This window comes from Acanthopagrus latus, chromosome 18 (genome assembly GCF_904848185.1).
Source record: "Acanthopagrus latus isolate v.2019 chromosome 18, fAcaLat1.1, whole genome shotgun sequence".
Taxonomy (NCBI): domain Eukaryota; kingdom Metazoa; phylum Chordata; class Actinopteri; order Spariformes; family Sparidae; genus Acanthopagrus; species Acanthopagrus latus.
The window spans coordinates 20706167-20726308 of record NC_051056.1 but is presented as its reverse complement, the minus strand read 5'-3'; the positions used below and the strand labels follow the sequence as shown (position 1 = coordinate 20726308).

Here is a 20142-nt window from a genome sequence, read left to right as displayed (position 1 = left end):
TCTCTTGCTCTGTCCGTGGTGCTGAATGATAAAATAAACACGATCTAACGGAATGATTCTTGATGACAATCTTTGCAGATGTATACATAAACTAATCATTCAAACTGAAGAACACGGAGGGGCTTTCAAATGACACACACAGATTCATGCGAACAAAGGGGAAGAGAGAAAGAGAGAGAGACAGACAGACAGAGAGAGAAAGCATACAGAGGTCGAAATGGCGAAATAAGACGGTTTTTTTCTAGTAATTACAGTATTTAGAGTCCTTATATGGCATATAAGCAACACGCATGCGCTGAACGCTGTCCATGGTGCTGAATCAGGATAACCGCAAAAATGAAGCACAAAACTATTCCTGACGAGGTGATCTCAATGTGGCAATGTACCGCATTTGGGCCTGGACGATTAGTGGATGTAACAAATATGTATCTTGTGGAAAACTAACCTCCAGAGGAGAGTCTGGTTCATCCAGGATGCTCTTCTCACTCTGTATCCGCTGCATCGTCCCTGTAGAACTGGGGTCCATTATCAACACGTTCTGACTACCAGCTCCGCCGAACTTACAGTCACTCCTTCTGGAGTCAGTCGTCCTGCACACCTCGTAGTTGTACACGTGTGGGAGAGTCCCTGTCCCCAAAGTGTCTGAGTAACGTGGAGGATAATATGGAATCACAGGGAGACTGGAGTGATACAGGACGCGAGACTGTCTCCATCTGTAGATTTTCACTGATATAATAACCACTAAACACGTGATGAACAGGAAGGACACTACAGCCAAAGCCAGCACTAAGTAAAAAGTCAGGTTGTCATTGTACTCCTTGTCGTGAGGAAAGTCAGTGAACTCCGACAGCACTTCCGGGAAGCTGTCCGCCACCGCCACGTTAACAATGACTGTAGCTGAACGAGAGGGCTGCCCGTTGTCCTCCACTATAACAGTCAGTCTCTGTTTCACAGCATCTTTATCAGTCACCTGGCGGATAGTTCGGATTTCTCCATTCTGTAAGCCCACTTCAAACAGCGCCCTGTCTGTGGCTTTCTGCAGTTTATAGGAGAGCCAGGCATTCTGTCCAGAGTCCACATCAACAGCCACCACTTTAGTCACCAGATAGCCCACATCTGCTGAACGAGGCACCATTTCAGCCACCAGAGAGCCTCCAGTCTGGACCGGGTACAGAACCTGAGGAGGGTTGTCGTTCTGGTCCTGGATCATTATTTTCACACTCACATTACTGCTGAGTGGAGGAGAGCCTCCATCCTGCGCTTTGACGCGGAAGTGGAAATCTTTGATCTGCTCGTAGTCAAAAGAGCGCACTGCATGGATGACACCACTATCAGCACTGACGGACACATATGAGGAGACTGGCACTCCGTTAACAGAGGAGTCCTCCAGGATGTAAGAAACACGAGCATTCTGGTTCCAGTCAGCGTCTCTGGCTCTCACTGTGAATATAGAGAGGCCTGGTGTGTTGTTTTCTACAATGTAGGCCTCATATGAGCTCCTCTCAAAGACAGGCGCGTTGTCGTTAACGTCAGAGATCTGTAAGGTGAGAGTGACGCTGCTGGAGAGGGAGGGCACTCCTTCATCAGAGCAGGTCACTGTGATATTATACTCAGCGGCTCTCTCTCTGTCTAAGTCACTGTCTGTTATCAGGTTAAAGAAATTACTTGAAGTCGGCTTCAATGTAAAAGGAATATTTTCATTGATTGCACACTGAACTTTGCCATTATCTCCAGAATCTAAGTCCTGAACATTTACCATAGTAACAACTGTTGCTGATTTAGAGTCTTCGAGAATGACATTAGTCTGTGACATTATATTAATCACTGGCTTGTTATCATTAATGTCTATCACTTCAACCGTAATCTTACATGAATCCGTCAGCCCTCCTTCATCACTGGCTTGCACATGTATTTGATAGAAACGGGCCTTTTCATAATCCAGACTACTTTTCAGAATCAAATCCCCATTTACTTCGTTCATCTCAAACATGTCTCGTACACCTGCAGCTGTGTTTGAAATTGAATACGTAACCCTTGAGTTTGATCCTTTATCAGCATCTGACGCACTGACCGTGGTTATAACTGTACCTTTAGAGGCGTTTTCAGGTATTGTAGCTTTATACACCGTCTTTGTAAAAACGGGTGCATTGTCATTAATATCAAGCACTGTAACATGTATCTGTGCTGTGCCAGATAGGTTTGGTTCCCCTCCGTCCACTGCAGTTAACACCAGAAATATCTCCTCTTGTTTTTCTCTGTCAAGAGGTTTCTGTAAAACCATTTCAACTATCTTTTCTCCATCGGGCTGTTCTTTTAATTTCAGAACGAAATTCTCGGTTTTGGTGAGAGTGTATCTCTGCAGACTGTTCATACCAACATCAGCATCTATTGCCCTCTCTAACATGAACTTGGCTCCGATTACAGCAGATTCGCTTATTTTGAATTTCATTTCAGCTTTTTCAAAAGTTGGGGTGTTGTCATTGATATCTGTAATCTCGACAACAACCGTGTATAATTCCATAGGGTTTTCCAAAATAACCTGAAAATGCAAAGCGCAGGGCGTCGTCTGTCCACAGAGCGCCTCTCTGTCTATTTTCTCCTTGATGAGGAGGACGCCTCGTTCTCTGTTCAGCTCGATGTATTCTGCGCTGTCTCCCGTAAAAATCCGAGCTTTGCCAGATGTCAGTCGTTTTCTGTCCAAACCTAAATCTTGTGCTATGTTACCGATTAAAGACCCTTTAGCCATTTCCTCGGGAATAGAGTAGCTGACGTGCCCGACAACTGACGTGAGAGAAAGGATAGAGATGAACAACAGCACTTCCCCCCTCATTGTTCTGTCCGGTATTCCCACGAAGCACAAATCCCGTTACAGTCCGATATCCGTCGGAAAGAAAATCCGATGTATTTCCTCAGAATGTACATCAGTTTTAAGCGACCGATGAATTACAGTTAAATGCAGCCGTCCGTGTCGGTGCTACCGGCTCGCTCACAGCTTTATGTCCCTACTGCGTGTCTGCTGTTCTCTGGTTTAAGAAAAAAAGACGACTGGGAGGTACTGCTGAAACCTGGCCCACAATTATCACTGACTGGCCAACAGCGGCCCTACGAGTTCAATTTAAAGTACTGCACAGACGTGAACAAAGAATAAAGTATTGAAGCCCAGGAGCGCAGACAGACCAGGTATGTCAGCATTTCACGCAAAAGGTGCAAAAGGTGCGCCTTTAAATCGATTAAGGAGGCGCAGTTTGACTGGAGAGGTGGAACACCTTAATCAGACAACAAAATTTTAAGATTGCATCAAATAAAGGACAAGTAATACTCTCTCTCTCTCTCTCTCTCTCTCTCTCTCTCTCTCTCTCTCTCTCTCTCTCTCTCTCTCTCTCTCACACACACACACTCTCTCTCTCTCTCTCTCTCTCTCTCACACACACACACACACACACACACACACACACACACACACACACACACACACACACACACACACACACACACACACACACAAACACACAGATGCACGCAGGCATGCGCACACACACACAGAACAGAGTTGAAAAGGGTTTTTGTCCTAACGTACACTACACACGAAACCAATATAAAGAGAAGAGACAGAACTTGATTACACGAAGTATCATTAAGAAAACAGTTTTAAAACAGTCTAACCTCTAGAGGAGAGTCTGGTTCATCCAGGATGCTCTTCTCACTCTGTATCCGCTGCATCGTTCCTGTAGAACTGGGGTCCATTATCAACACGTTCTGACTACCAGCTCCGCCGAACTTACAGTCACTCCTTCTGGAGTCAGTCGTCCTGCACACCTCGTAGTTGTACACGTGTGGGAGAGTCCCTGTCCCCAAAGTGTCTGAGTAACGTGGAGGATAATATGGAATCACAGGGAGACTGGAGTGATACAGGACGCGAGACTGTCTCCATCTGTAGATTTTCACTGATATAATAACCACTAAACACGTGATGAACAGGAAGGACACTACAGCCAAAGCCAGCACTAAGTAAAAAGTCAGGTTGTCATTGTACTCCTTGTCGTGAGGAAAGTCAGTGAACTCCGACAGTACTTCCGGGAAGCTGTCGGCCACCGCCACGTTAACAATGACTGTAGCTGAACGAGAGGGCTGCCCGTTGTCCTCCACTATAACAGTCAGTCTCTGTTTCACAGCATCTTTATCAGTCACCTGGCGGATAGTTCGGATTTCTCCATTCTGTAAGCCCACTTCAAACAGCGCCCTGTCTGTGGCTTTCTGCAGTTTATAGGAGAGCCAGGCATTCTGTCCAGAGTCCACATCAACAGCCACCACTTTAGTCACCAGATAGCCCACATCTGCTGAACGAGGCACCATTTCAGCCACCACAGAGCCTCCAGTCTGGACCGGGTACAGAACCTGAGGAGGGTTGTCGTTCTGGTCCTGGATCATTATTTTCACACTCACATTACTGCTGAGTGGAGGAGAGCCTCCATCCTGCGCTTTGACGCGGAAGTGGAAATCTTTGATCTGCTCGTAGTCAAAAGAGCGCACTGCATGGATGACACCACTATCAGCACTGACGGACACATATGAGGAGACTGGCACTCCGTTAACAGAGGAGTCCTCCAGGATGTAAGAAACACGAGCATTCTGGTTCCAGTCAGCGTCTCTGGCTCTCACTGTGAATATAGAGAGGCCTGGTGTGTTGTTTTCTACAATGTAGGCCTCATATGAGCTCCTCTCAAAGACAGGCGCGTTGTCGTTGACGTCAGAGATCTGTAAGGTGAGAGTGACGCTGCTGGAGAGGGAGGGCACTCCTTCATCAGAGCAGGTCACACTGATGTTATACTCAGAGGCTCTCTCTCTGTCCAGATCACTGTCAGTTGTCAAACTGAAGAAATTATTTGACGTTGAGGACATTGTGAATGGAATATTCTCATTGATATAACACTGAACTTTTCCATTTTCACCCGAGTCTGGATCTTGGATGTTTATCATCGTCACTACAGTGCCAGGTTGAATGTCCTCTTTTACTGCACTTGACTTTGACATGACATTTATAACAGGTTTATTGTCATTTGTGTCCGTTATGTCAACTATTATTTTACATGAGTCAGTTAATCCTCCCTCATCACTGGCTTGGGCATGTATTTGATACTGTCGCTTTTTTTCAAAGTCAGTGTTGCCGATCAGTATAACTTCTCCGGTCTCTCTATTGATCTCAAACAATTCGGAAACGTTATCGAGTACATTCTGTATAGCATAAGATATTTTGCCATTACTTCCTTCATCAGAGTCTGAAGCACTAACAATCACTACTTGTGTCCCTGAGGGCGAGTTTTCTCTTAGAGTGGATTTGTAGATTTTCTGAGTAAATACTGGAGCGTTATCATTTATATCTAGCACACTGATATGTATCTGAACTGTGCCGGAGAGCTGCGGGTCACCACCGTCTACTGCAGTCAATACAAGCGACAAATGATCCTGTTTCTCTCGATCTAAAGGTTTCTGTAAAACCATTTCGATCATCTTGCTTCCGTCTGCTTGATTTTGCAACTTCAACATAAAATTATCGGTTGGCCTTAACAGATAACTTTGAAGGCCATTCACACCGACATCCAGATCTACAGCTTGTTGCAGCAAGAAAACTGCTCCGGTGATGGCTGACTCACTTATCCGGAATTTCATTTCACCTCTTTTAAAAATCGGGGCGTTGTCATTGATGTCTGTAACCTCGACGTTAATGCTATAAAACTCCATTGGATTCTCTAAAATGACCTGGAAATGCAACGCGCAGGGCGCTGTCTGTGCGCAGATCTCCTCTCTGTCTATCCTGTCTTTGACGAGTAGGACTCCTCTCTCTTTATTTAGCTCGATATACTCTGCACTGTCTCCCGTATAAATGCGGGCTTTTCCTGATTTCAATCTTTTCACATCCAGACCCAAATCTTGCCCAATATCACCCACGAACGAACCTTTCGGCATTTCCTCTGGGATGGAGTAGCTGACCTGCCCAATCACTGAGCTAAAAGAGAGAAGCGAGACAAACAGCAGCACTTGCCGTCTCATTGTTCTGTCCGTCATGATCCTGTAAAAGTAACGTCGTGGTACTCCTGGAAAAAATAATCTTTTCTTCGAATATAATCCGTATTACGTCCTCCGATGTATATAATCACAAGTTAGGTAAATCAAAAATCAATGTAAAAGAACAGTATCCGTCCAAATGTGCGTTTAGAGCTCTGATCGTCGTATTCTATGCTGATCCGTGTGTCTTTCTCTCGTTTTCTATCTGAAATGATGGGGGAGGAACTGCTGATTGCTTCTCCTTAACTTACACAGACTGGCCAACAGCGGCCCTAAGAGTTCACAAAGCTGAACTACAGAATGCTATGAAAAATGGAAAGTGATCAGTGGTTTCAATATTGTTTGGTCCTAGATGCAGGTGGACCAATATTGTCAAATCTAAAACAAATTTCAAAGTGAAAAGTATTATTTTAACGTTCTCTTGGGAAAATAGAGCAGAGCCTGTCAGGTCAAACCAATTAGATAAAAAAAAGACAAAAATGGTTGGTAAATAAGATTCAAACAGTGATGGGTAAACATAAAGTGTCGCTGTAGAAAAATCATATATTTTGTCACACACACACACACACAGAGGGAGAGAGAGAGAGAGAGAGAGAGAGAGAGAGAGAGAGAGAGAGAGAGAGAGAGAGAGAGAGACAGAGGGAGAGATAAGAGGTCTTCAAACTCGCTCCATGAGTGGAAATCACAATGATCGATCTAATGCTTTACATTTATCACTCAGTACTATATCAATGAGAGGTCATCCTATTAAACATAAAGGTTTCGAGGGACACTTTATTTAATTATAGATTCAATCAACTATTGAATCCTGCATATTCAGTAGTCATGAAGATAAAGTCCAACGTCGCAAAAATGTATGAGAAAGTGTGAGCATTCCTCATTACAAAAAAACAAGTTTGTTGCTCTCCAACATGAAGTAAACTGACGTCAAAGAAACAAAATAAAAAGACATCATGTGCACACGATTCAAAGTGCGGAAGGACTTCCATTTAGGCAACATGTCACACTGCAACAATGAACCACTCTGGTATTCACTGCTCAAGAAGTGAGGGAACCTGATGCGCTGTCCATGGTGCTGAATTGAGATAAAAAGGTATTTCCTTAGACTCACACCATCTTATAACGTTCGGAAACCTATAACTCGGAAGAAAAATTCAAATGGCTTTGGGTAATAAGACTCTTGAAACATAAATCTGTAAAAAGAAAAGAAAAGAAAAGAAAAGAAAAGAAAAGAAAAGAAAAGAAAAGAAAAGAAAAGAAAAAAAAAGTGCAACTTTAAGAAAATAGTTTGTTCAAATTAAAGGAAGTATATATTACCGGAATACTCAAGAAGAGTCAATAAACCAACCCAAATGACAGGGGAACAAACGTTCAAATTTAACTGAGCATGTATGAGGAATTGGCGCCATTGTTCAAGATAAAAGAACCAGATGAACTAGTAAAACATTACATTATAATTTCTGTACAACTAACCTCTAGAGGAGAGTCTGGTTCATCCAGGATGCTCTTCTCACTCTGCATCCGCTGCATCGTCCCTGTAGAACTGGGGTCCATTATCAACACGTTCTGACTACCAGCTCCGCCGAACTTACAGTCACTCCTTCTGGAGTCAGTCGTCCTGCACACCTCGTAGTTGTACACGTGTGGGAGAGTCCCTGTACCCAAAGTGTCTGAGTAACGTGGAGGATAATATGGAATCACAGGGAGACTGGAGTGATACAGGACGCGAGACTGTCTCCATCTGTAGATTTTCACTGATATAATAACCACTAAACACGTGATGAACAGGAAGGACACTACAGCCAAAGCCAGCACTAAGTAAAAAGTCAGGTTGTCATTGTACTCCTTGTCGTGAGGAAAGTCAGTGAACTCCGACAGCACTTCCGGGAAGCTGTCGGCCACCGCCACGTTAACAATGACTGTAGCTGAACGAGAGGGCTGCCCGTTGTCCTCCACTATAACAGTCAGTCTCTGTTTCACAGCATCTTTATCAGTCACCTGGCGGATAGTTCGGATTTCTCCATTCTGCAAGCCCACTTCAAACAGCGCCCTGTCTGTGGCTTTCTGCAGTTTATAGGAGAGCCAGGCATTCTGTCCAGAGTCCACATCAACAGCCACCACTTTAGTCACCAGATAGCCCACATCTGCTGAACGAGGCACCATTTCAGCCACCACAGAGCCTCCAGTCTGGACCGGGTACAGAACCTGAGGAGGGTTGTCGTTCTGGTCCTGGATCATTATTTTCACACTCACAATACTGCTGAGTGGAGGAGAGCCTCCATCCTGCGCTTTGACGCTGAAGTGGAAATCTTTGATCTGCTCGTAGTCAAAAGAGCGCACTGCATGGATGACTCCACTATCAGCACTGACGGACACATATGAGGAGACTGGCACTCCGTTAACAGAGGAGTCCTCCAGGATGTAAGAAACACGAGCATTCTGGTTCCAGTCAGCGTCTCTGGCTCTCACTGTGAATATAGAGAGGCCTGGTGTGTTGTTTTCTACAATGTAGGCCTCATATGAGCTCCTCTTAAAGACAGGCGCGTTGTCGTTCACATCAGAGATCTGTAAGGTGAGAGTGACGCTGCTGGAGAGGGAGGGCACTCCTTCATCAGAGCAGGTCACGGTGATATTATACTGTGACGCGATCTCTCTGTCTAACTCACCATCTGTCACTAAAGTAAAGAAATTGTTTGATGTTGACATGATTTTGAAATGTGCATTGTCATCTAATACACAGTGGACTTTGCCATTTTCATCTGAATCTGGATCCTGAACGTTCATCATTGTCAGAACTGTGCCTGGTTTAACATCCTCAGATATACTGGATGATGTTGACATAATATTAATAGCAGGTGGGTTGTCGTTTGTGTCCAGCACCTCAATCATGACTTTACAAACATCTGAGTTGCCACCTTCATCTGATGCTTGGACATCAATTTCAAAATGCCGAAATTTTTCATAGTCAAGTGTTCCCATTAATGTGACCACACCACTTTCCTGATCTACATGAAAGAGGTCAAGTGCGCCCTCTGGAACATTAGAAATCGCATACTGTACGTGTCCGTGCGGACCTTCATCTGCATCAGACGCGCTAACAGTGGTCAGAACAGCTCCCTTCAACGAATTTTCCTTCACATTAGTTTTATACTCTGTCTGAGTACAAACAGGTGCATTATCGTTAGCATCCAACACAGTAATGAATATTTGGATCGTTCCAGAGAGCTGCGGGTCGCCACCGTCTAAAGCAGTCAACACTAAAGACAGGCGGTCCTCTTTCTCTCGGTCAAGCTGCTTCTTTAAAACCATCTCAACATTTCTACTGCTGCCAATCCGATACGGGATTAAATTGAATGTGTCACTTGAACTTAGCGAATAGCCCCGGAGCCCATTAATACCCACGTCGACGTCAACCGCCTTTTCTAAGACAAATTTAGATCCCATTTGAACCGTCTCACTAATTTCAAATTTCATTTCCCTTTTTTTAAAATCGGGGGCGTTGTCGTTAATGTCGGTGATCTCGACAGTGATGCTGTAAAACTGCATAGGATTCTCCAATATTATCTGAAAATCAAGAGCACAGGGCGTCGTCTGTCCGCAGAGCGCCTCTCTGTCTATCCGCTCTTTCATTACAAGGACTCCTCTTTCTTTATTCAGCTCGATGTATTCTGTACCTTCTCCGGTGTAAATACGAGCCTTCCCTGATTTCAGCCGTTTCACATCCAAACCTAAATCCTGAGCGATGTTGCCGACCAAGGATCCTTTCGGCATTTCCTCAGGAATAGAGTAGCTGACCTGCCCTAAAACCGAGCCGAGAGAAACAACCGTCACAAACAACAGCAGGCCGACTTGCCGTTTCATTGTTCTGTCCGACATTCTCCCGTCCATAATAATTGTAACAAATCCGTTATCCAGTGAAAGGGTTTCAGATACAAAAATCAGTAATCCAAACTCCCAAGAATGCTGATAATTCGCCTGGTATCTCCGTGTTCGATCATCTCCCTCTTCCACAACTTGCCTTTTGATGCTTTTTTCTCTTCCCTCGTAACATTTGGCGATGATGGGGGAGGTACAGCTGCAATGAGCTCTGAAATCTCAGCAGGCTGGTCAACAGCGTCCCTGTGAGTTGGATTCGCTGAACTGCACATTACAAACACACTCCTGATTTTCAGGGGTGCTGCTCAAAATGTTCGAATATGATAATATTGACACGTCCAATACTAAGACAATAGAGATAATATGCCGTGCACATCAGTAAACACACACACACACACACACACACACACACACACACACACACACACACACACACACACACACACACACACACACACAGGCTCAGTGAAGCAGTGAACTGAAAAAGAGAGAGGGGCACAGTGTTGCTCTGTCCATGGTGCTGACGGGCACTGACAGGAAGGACTGAGACCGTGTAACTCTTACAGTGTGACTCTGTATATCTGACGTTCATTCAGATTGCATTAGCATAGTTAAAATAGATACAATAAAAGAAAGGATAAGGTACCTATGTTTGCCAGTTAGTGCGCTTTGGCGGATAAAACAGGTTTAAAGTGTTCATGTTAACTGTGTTACAGGTTGACTCTTGTCATGTATGTGTATCAGTCCACTTTTGATGAACACTTGAGCACTGATATTATTGATACTGCAAAAAACTATGTCTTATGTAATGCCACTTTAAGCAGGGTGAATATCAGTGTCAACAAAATGATCAGAGTAATTATCTGGTAAGGATACATTTTTAATTGACACCAGCCATCTTATGGTCAAAAATAACATACAGTTTTAAAGGAATAGAACTTTATAAAAAAGACAAAGCCAACCTCTAGAGGAGAGTCTGGTTCATCCAGGATGCTCTTCTCACTCTGTATCCGCTGCATCGTCCCTGTAGAACTGGGGTCCATTATCAACACGTTCTGACTACCAGCTCCGCCGAACTTACAGTCACTCCTTCTGGAGTCAGTCGTCCTGCACACCTCGTAGTTGTACACATGTGGGAGAGTCCCTGTCCCCAAAGTGTCTGAGTAACGTGGAGGATAATATGGAATCACAGGGAGACTGGAGTGATACAGGACGCGAGACTGTCTCCATCTGTAGATTTTCACTGATATAATAACCACTAAACACGTGATGAACAGGAAGGACACTACAGCCAAAGCCAGCACTAAGTAAAAAGTCAGGTTGTCATTGTACTCCTTGTCGTGAGGAAAGTCAGTGAACTCCGACAGCACTTCCGGGAAGCTGTCCGCCACCGCCACGTTAACAATGACTGTAGCTGAACGAGAGGGCTGCCCGTTGTCCTCCACTATAACAGTCAGTCTCTGTTTCACAGCATCTTTATCAGTCACCTGGCGGATAGTTCGGATTTCTCCATTCTGTAAGCCCACTTCAAACAGCGCCCTGTCTGTGGCTTTCTGCAGTTTATAGGAGAGCCAGGCATTCTGTCCAGAGTCCACATCAACAGCCACCACTTTAGTCACCAGATAGCCCACATCTGCTGAACGAGGCACCATTTCAGCCACCAGAGAGCCTCCAGTCTGGACCGGGTACAGAACCTGAGGAGGGTTGTCGTTCTGATCTTGAATATTTAATTTAACTGTGGCATTACTGCTTAAAGGCGGGGAGCCCCCATCCTGTCCTCTTACAAAAATATCTAGACTTTTAATTTGCTCAAAGTCAAATGATCGAACTGCTTGTATGGCTCCACTCTCTGCGTTAACAGATATGTAGGTGGATATGGGGTTACCATTTAACTCTGTATCAATTAGCAGGTAAGAAACACGTGCATTCTGGCCTGAGTCAGAATCGTGCGCTTTCACAGAAAATACAGATAACCCTGGCGAGTTATTCTCCATGATATTAGCTTCGTAATAACTCCGTTCAAATACTGGGGCGTTATCATTAACGTCGGATACTCGGAGTGTTACTGTCTTGTTAGTCGACAGTGCCGGACTGCCTTCATCCACAGCAGTGAAAGTTATATTGTAAACAGGATTACGCTCCCTGTCAAGGACACCGTTTGTCACCAGAGTGTAATAATTCTTTAGAGATGAGTGGATTGCAAACGGGATGTTGCCATTAACTGAGCAGTCTACTTTCCCATTTTTGCCTGAATCTACATCTTTAACGTTTATGATCGCCACAGTGGTTCCAATGGGAGAATCCTCAGCGATGGAAGTGGAAAACGAGGTCATCGTTATTAAAGGTGCATTGTCATTAACATCCATCACCTCAATTATGACTTTTGTGGATGTGCTTTGTCCACCATGATCCTTTGCCTGCACGCTGATCTCAAATACTTTATTCTCTTCATAATCAATCATGCCGTTTACCGTTAAGTCGCCGCTGTTTTCATCCAGATGAAATAGCTCTGCAACATTACTAGACATGCGATTAAAGTGGTATGTGACGCGGCCATACATCCCATCATCTGCATCCGTAGCGCTCAAGCGCACGACTAAAGTTCCCTTTGGAACATTTTCTTTGACAGACGCCTTGATATTTGACTGCGTAAAGACTGGAGCGTTGTCATTTGTGTCGAGCACAGTTACACGTATTTTTAGTGTCCCTGATTTCTGTGGTTCACCGCCGTCCACAGCAGTAAGCGTGAGGAGCAGCGTTTCTTCTTTCTCGCGGTCTAAGGCACTAAAAAGATACAGCTGTGCATATTTATGACCATTTGGGCTGGACAGGACCTTAATATTGAAGTGCGTTGTGGGGTGTAACGTGTAGCCCTGTAAAGCGTTGATGCCTACGTCAGGATCGGTGGCGCTCTCTTGCAATATTTCGGTCCCTAGTAGAGCCGATTCTACTATCTCTACATGCACTTCTTTCTCAGGAAACACGGGCGCGTTATCATTTACATCCAACACTTCCACCACGACGCTGTGCAGCTGCATTGGATTCATCATTATCATTTCAAAATTCAAGCTACAGGGCGATATCTGCCCGCAGAGCTGTTCTCTATCTATCCTTTCGCCCACCACAAGAATCCCTTTGTCTGCATCCAGCCGGATGTACTCGCTGCTTTCCCCGCTAACAATCCGGGCACCGCCTGATTTCAGCCTTTTAGCGTCGATACCTAAATCTTCAGCCACATTTCCCACAAAGGAGCCCTTTCTCATCTCCTCTGGGACGGAGTAGCGGATTTGACAGACTGTCGCGTCTATGAGAAAAACAAGGATGAAGGCCCGTACTTGCCATTTAACCGTGGGTTCACTGCTGATAAAAGGCATATTCCCGAAGCAATCCACCCAAACTCCACACGAAGGTATCGCACAAAAAGCCGTCCCGTTACCCCCTATCGTCCTCCTGTTGATGTCTTTATGATCCACGGTGTGAAAACGACTACATTAGTCGGATAATCCAAATGGAGACCGAATGAGCTGCTCTCCGCGGGACACTAAGAGAAATACAGGGAGGTGTAGCTGCATTTCAAAGGCACTAAATGTGCTTTAAAGACCAACAGCGGCCCTTAGAGTCCAATGATGAAATGACAAGTGCAGTGAGTAGAGAAAAAGGGGAAACTATGATATTTGAATAGGAGCAAAGAGCGTGTGGCTAACGTGTGCATTCATGTTTGCTTCTATGTGTGTAAGTGGGATATGTTCATTGTGTTCTGCAGATATACAAGAAGCAGCTGATACGGTTATTTAAATGACAGGAAGAGATCAAGTGGAAGAGCAAACTGCTGCAATGCCACAATGTTGCTGATTGCAAACACGCTTTCATTGTACCATTAAATTTGCTTTCTTTCTCCAAGCAATAAAGCTTTGAAGGACAAGACAAAGTCAACACATATGTTCTAATTACAAATGACAAAAAACAGCTCATCAAGTGCATACAGCATCACAAGTAGGTAACATTTAAATGGATCAGAGTAATTCAGGGGGAAAAAAGTGTTAATTCTCTTTTAATCGCTTTTTCAATCTTCAGTTGAACGATAGAACTCAAAGAGGAGCTGTCCACTACTCGTGGTGCTGAACATGTCCTTTGAGAAGGCAGTGAGACAAACCACAACACCAAGTCATATCTGAAATCTGCAAATTACACTATAATTAAAGCACTGAAGGTTGGTTAAGGAGGGTGAAGGACAAAATAACCCACCTCTAGAGGAGAGTCTGGTTCATCCAGGATGCTCTTCTCACTCTGTATCCGCTGCATCGTCCCTGTAGAACTGGGGTCCATTATCAACACGTTCTGACTACCAGCTCCGCCGAACTTACAGTCACTCCTTCTGGAGTCAGTCGTCCTGCACACCTCGTAGTTGTACACGTGTGGGAGAGTCCCTGTCCCCAAAGTGTCTGAGTAACGTGGAGGATAATATGGAATCACAGGGAGACTGGAGTGATACAGGACGCGAGACTGTCTCCATCTGTAGATTTTCACTGATATAATAACCACTAAACACGTGATGAACAGGAAGGACACTACAGCCAAAGCCAGCACTAAGTAAAAAGTCAGGTTGTCATTGTACTCCTTGTCGTGAGGAAAGTCAGTGAACTCCGACAGCACTTCCGGGAAGCTGTCCGCCACCGCCACGTTAACAATGACTGTAGCTGAACGAGAGGGCTGCCCGTTGTCCTCCACTATAACAGTCAGTCTCTGTTTCACAGCATCTTTATCAGTCACCTGGCGGATAGTTCGGATTTCTCCATTCTGTAAGCCCACTTCAAACAGCGCCCTGTCTGTGGCTTTCTGCAGTTTATAGGAGAGCCAAGCATTCTGTCCAGAGTCCACATCAACAGCCACCACTTTAGTCACCAGATAGCCCACATCTGCTGAACGAGGCACCATTTCGGCCACCAGAGAGCCTCCAGTCTGGACCGGGTACAGAACCTGAGGAGGGTTGTCATTCTGGTCCTGGACTATAATTCTGACTGTAGCCACTGAGCTCAGAGGAGGGGATCCAGCATCGCGAGCAGTCACGTTAAACTCGAACCACTTGATTTGCTCATAATCAAACGACCTCACAGCGTGAATGACGCCATTTTCAGAATTCACTGACACTAATGAAGACACAGCAGCCCCATTAATCTGTTTCTCCTGCAGAAAGTAAGAAACTCGAGCGTTTTGGCCCCAGTCTGCATCACGAGCACTGACAGTAAACACTGGAAATCCAGGAGAGTTGTTCTCTGGGACAGTCTTACTATATTCTGACTGATCAAACTTTGGCGGGCTGTCATTCACGTCAGACACTTTAACGTTGATGTTTTTACTGCTAGACAGAGGAGGAGAGCCTTGGTCGGAGACGGTGATGGTGATGTTATACTCAGGAACACTTTCTCTGTCTAAGAAGTCTTCTGTTACTATAGTGTAATATCCTGTTAATGAAGACTCGATTTTGAAAGGCACGTCAGAGTTAATGGAGCACTTGACGACACCGTTACCATCAGAGTCTTCATCATCTACGTTAACAACAGCTATAGTTGTACCTGGAGGAGAATCCTCGGAGATGGAGTTAGAAAACGACATGAGCTGAATTGTAGGGATGTTGTCATTCTCATCAATTATTTGAATATGAACTTTGCACGTGTCTGTAAACCCCCCGTGGTCACTGGCCTGAATATTTAATTGATACGTTTTTGATTTTTCATAATCCAATTTACCTGCAACTTTGATCTCTCCCGTGTTAATATTTACTTCAAACAGCTGCTTTGCATCTTTGGCTACATGACCGATAGAATAAGTTACTTCACTATTAACTCCTTTATCTGCATCATTTGCACTGACAGTGGTGACCACGGATCCGACAGCAGAGTTCTCCTTCACATCAGCTTTATAAACAGGCTGGCTACACACTGGTGCATTATCGTTAGCATCCAGCACAGTGACATGAATACGCACCGTCCCTGATCTGTGTGGCTCCCCTCCATCTGAAGCGAGCAGCACCAGTGTGTGAGTCTCCTCTTTCTCTCGGTCTAACGAGTTTTGTAAAACCATTTCGATGAATGTTCCTCCATCAGGCTGACTCTGTACTTCCAATTTAAAATGATCTGATGGTTTAAGTGTGTATTTCTGAATATCATTAACACCAACATCAGGGTCGTCTGCACTCTCTAGTGAGAAACGAGTACCCGCTGCAGCATTTTCAGCTATTTTCAAACTGATCTCATCCTTTGGGAACAACGGACTGTTATCGTTGATGTCTATGACCTCAACTGTGACACGATAAAGCTGGATCGGATTTTCCAAAATGACCTCGAAGTTGAAGCTACAGGGCGTCGTCTTCCCACACAGCTCTTCTCGGTCGATCCGCTCTTTGATAACAAGAGTGCCTTTGTCTCGGTTTAAATCAACGTACTGTCGGCTTCCTTTGGTAATAATACGAGCTTTACCTGAAACGAGCCTCGCCACATCCAAACCCAAATCTCTACCAATGTTTCCAACGAAAGATCCCTCCGCCTGCTCCTCCGGTACGGAGTACCGAGCCTGTCCGCACACTGAGCTCAGCTTGAGAAGACAAAGAATGAAAAACAGCGCTGGCCATCGGCCTCTACGAGCGGAAATCCTCAAACAATCCATCATAAATCCAGACGAAAAGACGCAGTGATCGCTGTCAATTAAAAACCGATGTCATAAAATCCACAAATTGGAAAGGTAAACGTGTTTTCAGCTGAGAAAATCAACGACTAACGCCACACGCTAGAAGTCGACAGTCCAGACCGTCTTCTTTCTCAGCAGGAAAACAGTGAAATGCATTAAAGGGGTGGAACACTGCACTGCTGCTTTACACAGCTAGTCAGTGATGTATCAACAGCGGCGCTCAGAGCCCATCCACGGTAATGTTTGTGATGTGCACAGTAGTGGGAAGAGTTTAAATGTCTCTTTTAAAACCCATAAAGTGTTTATGTTCTAACATAATAAAATAAGAGAGAAGAGCAGAATGAACTCACTGACCAGGCGCCAGATCATAGTTAAATCATGTTAAATTCGTATTTAATGAAACCTTAATATTGAAAAGACCTCAACTGACATAGCATGGTAAAACACAGATGATGACTTAGACTACATTGCACACTGCAAATCTTAATTTTTCATTCTAACTGCTACAAATGAGAAAAAATACAGTTGTTGATTGCTGCAACAGATACTTAAAAAAATCAAAACAATCAAGACCGAAAACCTTGCAAAATGGGTGATTCAATAGGAATCCATGACCACTCCAGGACCATGGAGAGTGACACAAAAAAGCATGACTAACAGATGTGCACCTGAATTTCACCCTAAATAAACTAAATGACATATGAAAAACATCGAGGAAATAAGGAGGAATGTTTTAAAGATTTGATAAGTCACTCACCAAAGTTGACATTTGAGAACAGGTGCCTGACAAAGGCTTTTCCACCTGCGGTGCATCAGTCCCGGCTCCTTCCACACTCACTAAACTTTGACTCATCGGCTGCATATATTTAATGTCACTCCTTCTGGAGTCAGTCGTCCTGCACACCTCGTAGTTGTACACGTGTGGGAGAGTCCCTGTCCCCAAAGTGTCTGAGTAACGTGGAGGATAATATGGAATCACAGGGAGACTGGAGTGATACAGGACGCGAGACTGTCTCCATCTGTAGATTTTCACTGATATAATAACCACTAAACACGTGATGAACAGGAAGGACACTACAGCCAAAGCCAGCACTAAGTAAAAAGTCAGGTTGTCATTGTACTCCTTGTCGTGAGGAAAGTCAGTGAATTCCGACAGCACTTCCGGGAAGCTGTCGGCCACCGCCACGTTAACAATGACTGTAGCTGAACGAGAGGGCTGCCCGTTGTCCTCCACTATAACAGTCAGTCTCTGTTTCACAGCATCTTTATCAGTCACCTGGCGGATAGTTCGGATTTCTCCATTCTGTAAGCCCACTTCAAACAGCGCCCTGTCTGTGGCTTTCTGCAGTTTATAGGAGAGCCAGGCATTCTGTCCAGAGTCCACATCAACAGCCACCACTTTAGTCACCAGATAGCCCACATCTGCTGAACGAGGCACCATTTCAGCCACCACAGAGCCTCCAGTCTGGACCGGGTACAGAACCTGAGGAGGGTTGTCGTTCTGGTCCTGGATCATTATTTTCACACTCACGTTACTGCTGAGTGGAGGAGAGCCTCCATCCTGCGCTTTGACGACGAGCTGCAGCTGTTTGATTTGCTCATAATCAAAAGAACGCACCGCATGTAAAACCCCAGTTTCAGAGTTTATCGACACGTAGGTGGACACTGGATTGCCGCTGATCTGCGTGTCCTCCAGGAAATATGAGATTCTCGCGTTTTGATTCCAGTCAGAGTCTCGCGCGCTAACGGAGGTGATCGACATTCCAGGCGAATTGTTCTCCGTGACGTAAGCAGAATATGCGTTTCTGTCGAACGACGGAACGTTATCGTTGATGTCAGAGACTCTAAGCTGCAGCGTGACGGAGCTAGAAAGAGGAGGAGAACCTGAATCGGTGGCTGTGATTGTAATCTCGTATTCAGAAGTCGTCTCTCTGTCAAAATGTTGATCCGCCACTAAATTATAGTAGTTCGTTAATGATGACTGGATTTTAAACGGAAGCGTTTTGTCTATTGTACATTTTATCTGTCCGTTTTTCTCTGAATCAGCGTCTTTGACATTGATTACAGCTATTGTCGTGCCGAGAGGGGCATCCTCCGATACTGTATTAGAAAATGACATGATATTAATAACTGGAGCATTATCATTGACGTCACTAACATCAATAATAACTTTACTGGTCCCAGTCAGACCTCCTCGATCCCTTGCCTCTAACCTAAGCTCGTATTTTTTCTCTTTTTCAAAGTCTATAAGTCCAGCTACTGATATGACACCTGTGTTTTCATCAATACTAAACATATCCACTGTGTTGCCTCTTATTTTTGAGAAACTGAACATTATTTCCCCGTTACTACCGATGTCTAAATCAGTGGCGTTAACGGTCGTAATGTAAGTTCCTTTCGGAGCATTTTCAACGACGGTGGCCCGATAAACGGACTGGTTAAATACAGGAGCATTATCGTTTACATCTATAACAGACACATTTATATCCACCGTACCTGATCTCTGTGGGTTTCCACCGTCGACAGCTATTAATTTCAGAAGGACACGGGGGTGTTCCTCTCTGTCTAATGGCTTCTGAAGCACCAACTCAGCGTATTTACTGCCGTCTGGATTCGCATGTTGTTTCAGAACAAAATAATTATTGGGAGACAGAATGTAATTCTGTAACGCGTTCAGTCCAACGTCAGGATCAACTGCGCTTTCAACGGGAAATTTGGCTCCGATCGTCGCAGATTCGCTCAGTTCAAATTGGATGTCTTTATTTGGAAAGAAAGGGGTGTTATCGTTTATGTCTAAAATTTCGACAGTGACTCGATGAAGCTCGATTGGGTTTTCTAAAATGATTTCGAAGCTGAGGCTGCATGGCGTCACGTCTCCACACAGCTGCTCTCGGTCTATTCTCTCATTGACGACCAGAATCCCTTTGTCTGTGTTCAGCTCGGTGTACTGGTTGTTCTCCCCACTAACGATGCGGGCCCGGCCAGAGCGGAGCCTCCTCAGATCCAGACCGAGGTCTTGCGCCACATTGCCTATAACGGAGCCCTTTTTCATCTCCTCCGGAATAGAATAACGAATCTGCCCGACCACTCTATCGCCAAGACACGTCAGCAAAACGAGAAATCCCATTTGATACCGTAATATAGAACGGAATCGCCATCTTACACTTCTGGCGTAGGATTGGTGTCCAGCTTCCATGGCAGAAACAATAGCTCTTGGATGAATGAAGCGTCCTCACTCGAAGAAAACAAATATGAGCTCGTAGTCCTGCTCAAATATATTGCACTGCTTGTAGATACCAACGTGTCCCTGGTATATTCCAAAGACAAAGTATAAATAATCGCCTCTTCACTCCCTCTCCTCACACGAAGGACAGAATCTCCGCTGTCATGCTAAACTGTGGTGGTGAGGGAGGAGGAAAAGGCTGGGTGTTGACACTGAAATTGTTTTGCTGACCAACAGCGTCCCTTAGAGTCCAAACCTTGAACTCATTACACTGAGACTTGGAGCCTGAGCAGGTA

At 44.8% G+C, this 20142-nt stretch overlaps 6 protein-coding genes across 29 annotated transcripts in view; all 6 read right to left on the bottom strand.

The window, feature by feature from the left end:
- Positions 1–20142, bottom strand: part of LOC119007663 (protocadherin gamma-C5-like) — a 261083-nt gene that overhangs the window by 103282 nt on the left and 137659 nt on the right. The window lies entirely within an intron of this gene.
- LOC119007670 (protocadherin beta-16-like) lies at positions 286–3026 on the bottom strand. Its single transcript, XM_037077525.1, has one exon. The coding sequence runs from the start codon at positions 2828–2830 to the stop codon at positions 350–352; it is 2481 nt and encodes an 826-aa protein (XP_036933420.1). The 5' UTR covers positions 2831–3026; the 3' UTR covers positions 286–349.
- Positions 3621–6230, bottom strand: LOC119007682 (protocadherin beta-16-like). The gene has a single exon (XM_037077539.1). It carries the CDS (start codon positions 6061–6063, stop codon positions 3649–3651), a length of 2415 nt encoding a protein of 804 aa, XP_036933434.1. The 5' UTR covers positions 6064–6230; the 3' UTR covers positions 3621–3648.
- Positions 7510–10081, bottom strand: LOC119008043 (protocadherin gamma-A2-like). Its single transcript, XM_037078069.1, has one exon. It carries the CDS (start codon positions 9949–9951, stop codon positions 7510–7512), a length of 2442 nt encoding a protein of 813 aa, XP_036933964.1. The 5' UTR covers positions 9952–10081.
- Positions 10822–16888, bottom strand: LOC119007672 (protocadherin beta-16-like). 2 transcript variants are annotated; one of them, XM_037077528.1, is made up of 2 exons: positions 14917–16888; positions 10822–11633 (listed from the first exon to the last, which is right to left on the bottom strand). In XM_037077528.1, exons 1-2 carry the CDS (start codon positions 16603–16605, stop codon positions 10845–10847), a joined length of 2478 nt encoding a protein of 825 aa, XP_036933423.1. In that variant the 5' UTR covers positions 16606–16888; the 3' UTR covers positions 10822–10844. The 2 variants fall into 2 exon arrangements, with proteins under 2 accessions (XP_036933423.1, XP_036933424.1); XM_037077529.1 differs by lacking the exon at positions 14917–16888 and having other exon boundaries at positions 10822–13741.
- Positions 14140–20102, bottom strand: LOC119007673 (protocadherin gamma-A9-like). Its single transcript, XM_037077530.1, has 2 exons — positions 17495–20102; positions 14140–14304 (listed from the first exon to the last, which is right to left on the bottom strand). The coding sequence occupies exons 1-2, from the start codon at positions 19817–19819 to the stop codon at positions 14155–14157; spliced, it is 2475 nt and encodes an 824-aa protein (XP_036933425.1). The 5' UTR covers positions 19820–20102; the 3' UTR covers positions 14140–14154.